The 12924-nt window shown below is 39.4% G+C and overlaps 2 protein-coding genes across 2 annotated transcripts; one reads left to right on the forward strand and one right to left on the reverse strand.

The window, feature by feature from the left end:
* Nucleotides 1-3919: 3919 nt before the first annotated feature.
* Nucleotides 3920-6663, forward strand: LOC135479242 (uncharacterized). The gene is made up of 2 exons (XM_064759045.1): nucleotides 3920-4056; nucleotides 5017-6663. The coding sequence occupies exons 1-2, from the start codon at nucleotides 3964-3966 to the stop codon at nucleotides 6535-6537; spliced, it is 1614 nt and encodes a 537-aa protein (XP_064615115.1). The 5' UTR covers nucleotides 3920-3963; the 3' UTR covers nucleotides 6538-6663.
* A 554-nt stretch (nucleotides 6664-7217) lies between these two features.
* LOC135479346 (uncharacterized) lies at nucleotides 7218-9563 on the reverse strand. Its single transcript, XM_064759169.1, is given in 3 exon segments — nucleotides 7218-7435; nucleotides 7438-8685; nucleotides 8894-9563. Coding segments are annotated over 3 exon segments (1725 nt in total). The 5' UTR covers nucleotides 9153-9563.
* Nucleotides 9564-12924: the final 3361 nt, after the last annotated feature.

The following is a 12924-nucleotide window of genomic DNA, read 5'->3' on the forward strand; positions in this document are numbered from 1 at the left end:
GTGTTCTGACTGTCATTCATCCATATGTGTGTGGGAAGTGACCCTAACAGTATTGGAGTGATGAATTTCGAAGGAGGGAGAGAGAGAGCGCTGATGTTTCCGAAAAGACCAAAGAAGACCACAGTGAAATTGTTGAAACTTTTAAACGGCCGTGTACGTTAATAAAGGTCTTCAAAGTTATTCTGATGATGCATGAACATATTTTTAACGTTTTCTCGAAATGACCCCAATTTTGTGAAAGTGGATTGGTCTATGGTCCTCTCATTGCCTTCCGAGAAGGTAAGAACTGTCAAGGATTTTGGTGATAAGGGTGGGTGTGACACAGACCATATGAAGGTATAAGTTTTGAGGCATGCGTGGTTGTTTTGTTACGAGAGTTCTGTATTAAGATGAGATAGCTCTGCAGTACTTTGATGGATGCTGTACATGTATATGTTGTACATTTTGTGATGCTGTACATATGTATGAAAAGGTGTGACCAGGTCTGTGACTGTACTATAGGCATTGCTTGAATGACATGCGTAAAAGTTTTAAGTGTGAATGCTGTAAATAGATTTATATGTACAGATATATAGCCTATATATTTGAAGCACAGTGCCTACTTGAGTTGTCGCAGTGGTGAGGGGGAGGAGTTATGTGATGTAACCCTGCCCCTTATGTACCCTTGGCTCCACCCACATCCATTAAGGGTCTGTCATATTTTAATGATTGTAACTGGCTTCGGGCAAAGATCGTGTTGCCGGGCCAAACGAAGTGTCATTTTTGTTACTTAGTTGTTATTAAACATTCCTGAAAGTGTTCACTAGTCCGGGCTATTTTAAAGGGGAGAATTTGCATTGTTTTTTTTTTTTCCTTCTGAAATTGAGAATTAGGTATTACATATTCATAAGGGAAGTTACCACTGTCTGGTATATATGGGGTGTGGAATCAGGTGATTGATAGTTCCATGAATCGGCCATTTTCCCTGACTGTAGGACGGTAATGTCAGATATTACAGTGATAAACGTCTTCAATCCAACTGTCATTATTGCTAATCATATGCCTCTTTAACTAAGAAGTCATATCCATGATCGCATTATTGTCTTTTTTTTTTTTTAACCGGTTGGCTGTACACCCATAGTGCTGTAAATGTCACATAACACCCAAGGTACAGCTCGTGTTTTCGTTGTGTCTGAACGAAACTGAGTTGTTTGTCTTCTCGTTAAAATTTGTTCATTATGACAAAAATGATAAGAGTTGTCAGCTTCCATGGCGAAGTAAGATTATTCTGAGACGAAATAAATGATAAATTATATGTATTACAAATTATATTACTGGTTTGTGTTGTTTATGTTATGGTGTGGTCTATTTTGTCTCAAGACGGAATTTCCTTATGTGCAATGCTGACAGTATGATCAAACATTTTGCCATGAAACACTGTCGTCTTACACTTCTGTCTACAATGGAAAGACGCCTATCGAATAAATAGTATAAATAAATCAATGGAAGCTGAGGGCGTCTGAGGCTTAGTGGTGAATCCCACGACTTGTGAGCCTCTCACGAATGCAGTCACTGAGTTCAGGTCCAGCGAATTGCTACAGGTTTCCCCCCCAGGCTCCCAATGTAATGCTGGCTGACATCAATTACTTTCTTAATTTCTTTACAAATGCAACTGTACGGGAACTAGCCAAATAGAACAAATGAGTACACTGCTCACAACGACTTGTTTTATGCAGGCAATGTTTCCCACGTATACATTCCTCTGTAATCGTGAACAGTGTTGGGTCTAGGTGATGGTGAGGTGTCAAACACGCTCAAAAGAGGGATTAATGGCAGACTCGACAAGCTGTACATAGACCCAAATGATGATGGAACGCAGCTTTTTCTTCTATGAGGTTGCAATGCGCATGTACTTCGTATATGGTTTATGAGCACACATACACCGATAACTGTGACGCAATAAGAAAAAGAACAAAGGAGTTCACAGCTTTGGGCCGTCTTGATACAGGCATGCAGGAGCTTCACGAGTTCCCCATTGTCCAACCTTATAATCATTGGAGACCGCTTGTTTTTCAACAATTTTGCCTGCAAGTCTAGATTATGTGTGGGAAAATGTGTCAGTGGCTTGCTAAAGGTAGATGGTTTACCCCAGCCACTCCACTTTCCTCCACCCATAAAACTGACCACCACTGCACAAGTAAAAACATCTGCAGTACAAGAATGAATTAAACATCAGTCTGGCATATAAGTCAAATCTTTGTACGGGTACTTCACCATGAAGGGACAGTCAGCCTGATTCATCAACACATAAGGAATATTTCTACGTCACATCTGGTAAATTTTACGGAAACTGCTGCAGATTTTGTTTTTCAGGACTTTACACTTACAGGGGTTAATTGCCGGTAGCGTTATTCAGCATATTTATGTTTTTGGTTTTTTTTTTTCATTTCTTTTGATCCGTGGTGAAAGCTATATTCCATGGGGTATCCTTTATATCAGTTTAATATTTCAACCTGGCGTCTCTTGGGACTGAAGTGGCACGTTAAAGGCGTTTAATACATGTATTCATGTTCCGTTTAGCATTATTCCCAACATAAAACATTTTACTGAAAGACTTCTACACGTATTCAAATTCAGGTATCTGGTCAGCTACAAAATAAATGGAAGGGAGATAACTGCAACGGGACATGTTAGTGTTCGACGTCGATTAGTACTTTTAACTTCCGGACATTACGCTATTTCCTCGACCTCATCGCATATGAAAGAGCAACTTTCAGTGCAATTTATGCACATTTTAATTTCATTTTGGAGACAAAACTACATTGATTGGATTGGAGAGTTTCAGAGCTTCACAAAAAGTATAATTTTGTCCGTCAACACAGAATAATGCCCTAAGAATATGCTTGAATAAACACCTTGTAAACACGCGAAAAGGTTGAAGAATTACAGTACAATGATATGCCAATATTATTACAACAACAGTAGTCTATGAGCAGCTGATATCCAGGCCACGTGGGTGCCTAAAGGGAATTTATTTATTTATGTACATGTATTTTATTACTATAGCCTGTTTCTTCTAACCAGTCGCCTATATTCAGGAATCTGTAAGATCAAGTCATACTTTCTACCAAAATTGCTTTTCGTTTGTGACACGTGACAACACAAGCTTTATATATTGATATGTTGTACATTTATACTAATGCAACGAAAATGCGGTAATGATACTAATGTTAAACTCCATAAGCCTTCTGGCGAATGGGCGGGAAGTAATTTGTTTAACATTGTCTGCACCAACATGCGGTTAGAATGTTCTGTAACATCTACGCAGTGCTTAACAATCGTAGTGAACAATTTTTCAGTCATATGACGACGAACGAGTCCTTAGAGTGCATGTACTTGTAATTATTATACCTCCTTGCTGCAGGACGAATTTCCACCGTTTCGCTTCACTGAGACGACGGCAAGTAAAAGCTGCGCGACTCGAGCCATTATAGTGATACGGGTCAACCAGTCATTGCACTATCCTCTTAATGTCGAACGCAAAGCGAGGTAGCTACAGCCTGTTTCTTTTAAGGTCTTAGGTGTGACCCGACCCAGGATTGACACTGGATCTACCACCACCACCACCCCATCCCCCCATCCCCCATCTCCCCCAACCCCCCACGGACGCTTTATCAACTGAGCCATCGGCGCCGCTTAAAACAGGACTTAGATTACAGTCGATAGCCGTTTAGATGACACGATGATGGCCTTATCCGGCTTTCCCATTTTTCGCAACTTTTCTCGTAATTAACGTTGCCTTACGGCAAAAAACCTATAAAACGCCAATAACAAAAACATTGTCGTGAATTTATATACCTTCCATGTTGCTCTTCGGCCCTTAGATGGACACAGACCCCCATTACAACTTCCGTTTTTCGGGAGGGATGTAATTCGCCCCTTTCCAGTTCAGCGCCTCCTAGCGGGTGAATCGCACACGGAGGAATGTCATGGCCGCGTATGGGGTCATGTAGCAGTTTCGCCTGTTTTCCACAAAAGCTGTCGTCTTTTTCTTTTCATGACATCTGCGTGATTGAGGTGAGGGATTAGAAATAACCATGTATCTATATACTCACGTGTGTTTTGCATGAAACTCATATTTAGTGTTAAAATACAATACTTCGACAACGTAGATGCAGCGGACTCGTTGAAACAACAACAACACTTTCATGTTCAGTAAATGTTTCTTAGATGCAGAATGTAACACTCTGAGATCGAGCAACACAGCTGTGAAACTAACAAAAAGTACATCCCCAAATGTGTCGGATTGTCAGTAAGCGACTTTTACCGCTGTCTACAGTAATTTCGTCTTCCCTGGCGAACCTCACGCTCTTACACATTATCTAACTTAATCTCATATTGACCTTGACAAACATGGACTATGGCAGTAACACTTTCAGGGTCTACCACCATCTTGATAAGGTAATAAATCCTATACACTAGGAAAATGGGATTATTTCACGAACAGACATGATTGCCGTGAAAACTTTAGCTCATAGGCATTTACAGAGGGCAGAGGATTGACAACAATTCTAATGTCTGCGTGAACTGTGGCACATGTCGCTCATGATCAATCCAACATATCTGGAGCTGTTTGCTTCCGTAAATCTCATGAATGTGTTGCTTGATTTCAGAATTACATTAACCAATGTAGTCTTGGTTGGGGAATTTTGAATTTAAATTTTAAGGCTACTTTGTAATGCATAGTGCATAAAATACATAGGTAGTAATTTCTGACTAGTTCATAAATTGCTCTGAGAAAAATATATCCATTTAGCATGTTTTGAATGCATGTGCAATCTAGGTGTTCATTTAGGTTCACAGCTAAATATAGGCCTGTTAAAATGTATAGTTTACTATTGGTATTCAATGTTTTTGAAATATTTTGGACTTAATAAACCTTATTCATGTTCTTGTACATAAAGAATGGTATAAAAGAGACGAAGGGATGCTAGATCTACACTTATACTGACAACTTATTCTTCTGTTTACTTCCAGAAAGAATCTAAAATGCCTCATCATTGCTGTGTGCCTTTGTGTTCAAGTGACACTAGACTTGAGAGCTGTAAACATTTGTCATTTCACAGTTTCCCTTCGGACAAAGATTTGGTAAAAAAATGGATTGTGAACATAAGGAGAGACATTGGTAAAGATTTTGCCATAAACAGACACACTCGTGTGTGCTCTTTACATTTTACAGAGGATTGTTATCCAAAACACCAAGGCATAAGACGTTGTCTTGTGAAGGATGCCATTCCAACAGTTTTTCATTGGTGTAAAGGCACCTCCACTCAGCATTCTAGGAGAAAGATTAAGAAACAGATTTCCTCAGTAGCATCCGAGAACAAGGAGAACAAAGCAGCTACAGGTCTTCAACAGTTTTCTGTGGAGGAGCATTCTTATTCCCGCCAATACACTGATGGGGCTATGTATACTATATATCCTACAACTTTGAGAAGATATTTGGAGAGCAGCAGTAGTGGGGATGACAGTTTAGAAGATTATGAACCTAGCGTCTCACCTGATAAAGCCTCTGTTTTACAGACCAATTTAAATCTGATGACACTGCGCTATGAAGAAAAGTTTACTTTGCTCAGATTTTGCAATTCTGACAGTGACATAAAGTACTATACAGGATTTCAGTCTTATATATCTTTATCATGTTTTTTTCAGTTTCTTCAGCCAGAATGTAATTTTTTATATTATGTGGGCACAGAGAACACATCATCTGGTACACCGTATGACTTATTAAAGAAACGTGGACCATCTAGATCACTCTCACCAATGGAAGAGCTCTTCATAACACTAGTGCGTCTTCGTAAAGGACTACAAGAAAGGTTAATTGGTGATCTGTATAGCATATCTGAGGGTCATGTATCTAAAATTGTCAACACATGGATTATTTTTTTAGCAGATAGATTTCGATCATTACCAATCTGGCCAAAAGCTGAACAAGTGCGAAAGACCATGCCAGCATGCTTTAGAGAACATTATTCAACAACACGTGCTATTGTGGACTGTACAGAACTATTCATTGAACAACCATCTGCATCTGACTGTCAAAGAGAGACTTTCTCATCTTACAAACACCACAACACTGCGAAGGGACTCATTGCAATTTCTCCGGTAGGTCAACTTACTTTTATTTCGCCATTATATGCTGGGAGATGTTCTGACAAAAAGATTATTCGTCACTGTGGGCTCCTAGACTTACTGGAAGATGGTGATAGCCTCATGGTTGATCGGGGATTTGACATTCGCGAAGATGTTGAAAGAAGGGGGGCTTCTCTTATTATTCCACCATTTCTGCATGGACAACAGCAGTTCACAGATGAACAGTTAAAATTCTCAAGGGGAGTTGCAGCTGTGCGAGTTCATGTAGAACGAGCAGTGAGAAAAGTTAAGGAATTTGAGATCATTCGGAACATTGTTCCTATATCTTTGTGTCCAATGATAGAGAAAGTTTGGCTTGTGTGTGGCCATTTGTCAAACTTTACAGGTACATTATTTAAAGGTTAGTAACTTAGATCAGTTAGCACTTTGTCTAAAGTAAACTGGTTTTAAAGATTAGAATTGCTTCTCGTTTGCTCGAACATCAAAGGGCTTTAACTGCAGCTTCGAGTCAGTAGGTTATCAGGTACTTGGCGAAGGTTGATGGTTTACTCCAATAAACTATGGTTTTCTTCAACCATACACTTCACGAGCCCTCATATGAGTAAAAAATTCTTAAGTACAGCATTATCAATCAACTAAATGTAAGTTGATAATAAGTAAAAAAAAATTATTTCATAATACATTGGCTGGCTTCAAGAAGTGAATTACAACAATTCAGGATTGGCATGGGATGGAATTGTTACATATCATGTGACACTGCGAACAAATTTTGTTTCACTTGGCTTTACTTTTATTTAAGGAAACTCATCATACTCAAAGGAGACATATACATGTATCATCACTTGCTCTATATAATAGATGAAGTTCCTTCAAACTCTCTTACAATTTGATTGAAAATGCTTCATTATTAGTATCATGGGAAAATAACAAATGGAAATGTGATTAACGAATCTATGGTATGTAGGCATATTTCTCCAGTCATACACATGTGCATGTAAATAGAGTAAATGATGACTGGACATTCTTGAAAAACATTGCTCCACAATATGTAATTCTGACATGACAATTGAAAATGCTTAATATTTCTAAAAATGAGTGTATTGGAGGCGATCAACAAAGCTAGGCAACAAATGATGGAAATAAATATCAGATAGCTTTGGGAGCATTTTGTTTTCAAAAAAGTGTTTGTCTTTTTTAATGGAAACAATAACAATATCATCTGGAGGCACAAACACCACCATATCACAAATATTTACACCAGTAATATTAAGCTGACCTTGAATTTGATAAAAATAATCATGAGTCTCAGTTTCACCTCTCCGTCAACATATTTTAAGTAGAAATTATTTTCCTTAATTTGTTGACAAATTTTGACCTTCTTTTGAAACACACTGTAAGGGCACTTAACTTCTACAAGTTTCAATTCACTGTTGGTAAGCACAATTTTATCAGGACTAACACCTAAATATGGTATTTTGGGATTTATTATTAAACCTGCTGAGCAACTTTCACAGGGTTGGACTTCACTATACTTGGCAAATGCAGCTGACTCATAATCTACACCATGGCGGACACTTCTGCACGTGAAAAACTTCTGCTTTCTATTGAAAGTTGTTATTGGATTAGTACATGATTTTAGTCTACAGAAAGTCCCAAAGTTGGATGCCGTTATTCTATGTTGGCGCTGGTCAAACCAAAACTTACTCTTACTCTGTAATCGAGTTTTCTTTTCAATACATCTAGATGTTTCAATATTTACTTCCACAATGGAACTGTAGTGTTGTTTCTCTGATGCAGTCAATTTAGTTGTGTAATCATCCACACTAAAGTTATATTCTGTTCCATTCATTAATTCAAAAAGTTCAGAATGAAGGCTTCCATCCATTTGCTGTTTAGGCAACACTGGAATACATTGATTGGTCCTGATGGTGTCTATGACTGGTAACTTAATACAATTGGAATCATATAAGTTAACAAGTTTCTGAATTTTTACCTGTGTCACAGTGCTTGCAAACTCAGGTACAGGATTATGTTGCTTCACACTACAACCAAGGTCCCCTTTTACTGGTCTCTCTGGGTCATGCTTAACAAAGTTTATGTCAGAAAAAAGCAGTGGTTCGTCTGTCACAGGTTTTCGGACATGCCACATTTGAAGTTTTTGTGTGCATGTCTTAGCATCTGGGATTTTGTTTATCCCTAGTCTGTACAGATCTATCAAACAATACAAAGTTGCCACAAGATGCTTACACTGGCCATCGATTCCAGCAGGGCACGAACAGGTTGACCACTTAAGCCTTCGACTGCCCTTGAAACAGATAAACACATTATAGGACAGCTGTCTCATGGATGCCTGACACTGACTACGGAAATATACATAATTTCCGTTTTTATTGCTGCTCAGTCCAGTAACACGACCTTCTCGAAACAGGTTCCAGCCTTCAACACGATGTCTTTTGGTTTCTACTTGAATGACAGACTCATCGATGTCCTCCAACAAAAATTCTTCTCCCCATCCCTCTTTCGGTGCTACTCTCCCTTGAAACCCAAGAAAACCTGAAACGCAGTTTTGACAAATTACCACATGACTGGGTTAACTTTTTCTGTCCTGACGTGTTACTTTACAAATATGATTGTAACAGCTGACTGAAAATAGCCTAACATATTAACACTGTCAGATCAATTAAGTCATTACAATAAACAGTCAATATAATATTAATGTGCCCAAGAGTAAGTAGAAGTAAAATGACCCCGTTTTCTATACCTTTACGCGACAGTGATGGATTTTGTGCCATAACATCTGTACATGGTGGGCAGTACCATCTTCCAACATCATTAACTTCACCCTCTTCCAGATCAACACAGGCAGGATGGAACCATTCGTCACAAAAATCACACTGGATCATGGATCTATCAGGATCATCTAATTGTTTACATAAACAATAAAGGCGAGTGTCCTCCTTTCTGGTTTTTGCATCACTGATATCTTCAGCCACAGTTTGTTTCTTTCTCTTGCAATTCATGGCTCTAGGCGAACTGTTTAAACAAAATTAGAATATCATTGAAAAATGAATATAATCATACATGTATTCATTCACATTTAAATGAATAAGTCTACCTATCCATAAACTAAATTACAGCTGATAGGCCTATTATGTTTTAAAAGCTTACAACATGTGCATACATAAACAAGTCTCTACGGGATTAAAGTAAGGCGTATTACACTACAAAGCAGTTCTCGGGAGAGACTTTCCATCTTACAAACGCCAAAGTACTGCGAAGGTTAGAACATTGTAAATTGTGTTGTTGTTGTTGAGGCTAAGCTAGCTGGTTGTATTTTGTGTAAACAGTACTATTTTAAGTCCTATACCCTTCTCACAACCATTCAGTGAATCATTATAAACAGTTTGTCCTGTTAATTCACTTTACCTTGATTTTCTTGCGGCTTTGGAATGAAACTGGCGCCTGATAACAGAAAAAATTTAGAGACGGCCCGATGACCCCATACGCGGCCATGACAGTCGTCCGTGTACGACCATCCGCTAGGAGGCGCTGAACTGGAAAGTCGCGAATTCTGTGTATTTTAGGGTGTAAAGTCTTTTTTTGCTGCCAGCCTGCCGTTTTTGGTGTACAGGTCCATGTTTGGTATCAAAATGCTGGGAATTGTCTAAGCTTTGGGCAGGTATGAGTTTTATTGATGAAAGTTTGAATTCTGGGCGAGAGGACACAAGGAGATAGGTGGTGATGATGCTGCGAGTGACGTCCCCTTGGCGTTGCTAGGCGCCCCTCCCAGCTGACAGCATGGAAAGGTTCAGATTTTGACGGTCAACCTATGCGAAGATTTTAATGGCTTCTTTCTCACAGGCTGGGTCAGGTATGCACCAAAGCTTGTTGACCACGGAATGTTTGGGACTGAGCTACAGCGCTGAACGTTAACATTGTCGCTTATGGAAAATTAATGGGGGTCTGTGGCCAGATAGCCCTGGGTGACACCAATCTAATGGACACAGACCCCCATTACAACTTCCGTTTTTCGGTAGAGACGGTTGTAGTTCTCTGAATTTTAGGGTATAAAGTCTTTTTTTGCTCCCAGGCGTCCATTTTTGGTGCACAGGTGCATACTTGGTATTAAAATGCAGAAAACTGTCTAAACTTTGAGGAGGTATGAGCTGTATTGATGAAAGTTTGAAATTCTGGGTGAGAGGACACAAGGTGTGAGGTAGTGATGAGGCTGCGAGTGACGTCCCCTTGGCGTTGCTAGGCACGCCTCCCAGCTGCCGGCATGGAAAGGTCCAGATTTTGACGGTCAACCTATGTCAAGATTTTTATGGCTTCTTTCTCACAGGCTGGGCCAGGTATGCACCAAAGCTTATTGGTCACGGAATGTTTGGGACTGAGCTACAGCACTAGACGTTAACATTGTCGCTTATGGAAAATTAATGGGGGTCCGAGGCCGGCTCGGGAGGTAGAGTCAAAGAGAGGCAAATAAAGGGGGACAACCCTGTGGGTCAAAAAGAGGTCGTCATCATAGCATTTACTAGAAATATGACTTTTTCCGAAAGTGGGTCCTGTTGGTTACCGTTAGAATGAAACATATTCTATACATAAACAAAAAAAAAATTATCCATTCTTGGAAGCATCAACCAAGCAAATGACACCGGAAGGGAAGCATGCAAGTTAAGTTGTTCGAAGGCTATTAAATTCTTGAAAATGGATTTATCAGGGTTTCACTGCTTGCAGTATAATATTTGACGTGTTGATGGCAGCGGAGAGTCGACTGTGTTGCCTTGCCTGAATTCCGCATACCCTCGTGCAAATTTTACGCATAAAGCCTAGCTGAAGAGTTGTATACGTGTACGGTAAAGCCTGCTGGAGGATATTGTATACGTGTACATAAAGACCCCGGAGGGAGTTGTATATGTGTACATAAATCTCGCTGAAGGAAATTGTACACGTGTACGTAAAACCCGCTGGAAGGAGTTGTATATGTAAAGCCCGCTGGAAGGAGTGTGAATTGCATTGACTTTCTGATCAAGGGTCTCCTGAAGTCAAATATCGGCGAATTTATTTATTTTATTTTATTTGATTGGTATTTTACGCTGATTGGTATTTTTACGCTGATTGGTTTTTTACGCTGCATTTCACATATTGTGGCCAGCATTATGGTGGGAGGAAACCGGCCAGAGCCCGGTGGAATCCTATCACCATCCGAAGGTTGCCTGGAGATCTTTTCACGCACGACTGCAGAGGAAGCTAGCATGAGCTGGACTTGAACTCACAACGACCTCATTGGTGAGAGGCTCCTAGTCATTCCGCCAAGTTGGCAGGTTAACCACCTCGTCAAAGTTGTTTTCGAAAATATTTTGCTTGATACTAATCCCAGTTTTCAATTTCTCGTACAGATGTATAAATTATCATGTAAAATAATTATCGTGTGTAACACCTGACTCCCAGTGTGCTTTTTTGAAAAACAGCTAAAGAAATGTAGGAAAGAAATTTATAGTCAGAAATTTTGCGAAAGTAAGGGTAGGGCACCCTAGAGTGATACAGAAGACTTGCTACCGTTAGAATGGACGGATACAATGTATTATTAGAACAAATGTTGGGGCAGAGTTTTTGTATTTTCTGACGTCACTTCCTGCCGCTTCACTGTGACCCCAGTGGCCTCGGCAATGTTCAAGATTTCAGGTAAAGGATATAGGCAAGTTCCGTAAGTACTATCCTCGCCCTGAAAGCCGAGGGATAAAGGGGGATAACTTCCTCAACTCCTTTTCTCGGCTTTTAAAAATGTAAATATTAGGGCGTTAAACGGTTATGTCTTTCAATGTGCGAACAGATTATGAAAATTTTAACATTAAAAATATACAATATATCACTCACGTACTTAAATATACAATATAAAGATTTGTTATGTAAACTTCTCTTGTTTAAAAAAAAACATGATATTTGTACCATTGTTAAAAACCATCGTTTTATTTGGAAGCCGGACAAGGCCATTATCGTCACTGCCATCCTTCGATCGCCTGGCGATGTCACGAAGCGATGGCACGCTGATGCTAGCATCGTACAATCGTTTCGTGCCATCGCTAGTCATGATCTTGCCATCGGCCTTAAGATAAGTCATGTAGTACATTATGGTATATACATTTTATTACTATCGTCTGTTTCTTCAGTCGCCTATTTTTAGCAACCCGTCAGATCAGTCATACTCGCTACCAAAATTGCTCTTCTTTAGTGGCCCGTCTCACCACCAGCTCTATACATTTATGTTTTGTAGATCTATATTAATGCAAGGGAAATGCCGTTAGAATACTAATGTTAAACTCCACAAGCCTTCTGGCCAATGAGCGTGAAGTAATTTGCTTAACATTGTTTGCACCAACATGCGGTTAGAATGTTCCGTAACATACACGCAGTAACACATCAAACGCTTCGATCTGTTTCATCGAATAGTCTACATTGTATTTTATAACAAAATTCCAGCTCTAAAAACATACCGCCGTGAGATAATATACTACAAGAGATAAAAAGAAAATTCATTTATGAATTATATATTCTCCTGAAACCTGCGAACAATGTCAAATATGGTAGTGCCAGAAACAGGGGTTTAGATTAAAGCCGATGATAGCAGTTTAGATGGTATACGATGACAGCCTTATCCGGTAACTTTTCTCGTAATTAACGTTGCCTTAAGGTAAAAAACCTAGACAATGCTTTTACGAAAAAATTTACGAGAAATATGACGTTTTACGCAAGTGGCCGCTGTGGGTTACCGTTAGAATGAAGCGTTAAAGG

Source organism: Liolophura sinensis, chromosome 12 (genome assembly GCF_032854445.1).
Source record: "Liolophura sinensis isolate JHLJ2023 chromosome 12, CUHK_Ljap_v2, whole genome shotgun sequence".
Taxonomy (NCBI): domain Eukaryota; kingdom Metazoa; phylum Mollusca; class Polyplacophora; order Chitonida; family Chitonidae; genus Liolophura; species Liolophura sinensis.

Bases quoted from the DNA above. Each gene is read 5' to 3' on its own strand.
- LOC135479242 (XM_064759045.1), top strand. From the start codon at position 3,964: ATGTCATGGCCGCGTATGGGGTCATGTAGCAGTTTCGCCTGTTTTCCA. The intron at 4,057-5,016 runs GTGAGGGATTAG...GTTTACTTCCAG, and splicing joins ATGACATCTGCGTGATTGAG to AAAGAATCTAAAATGCCTCA.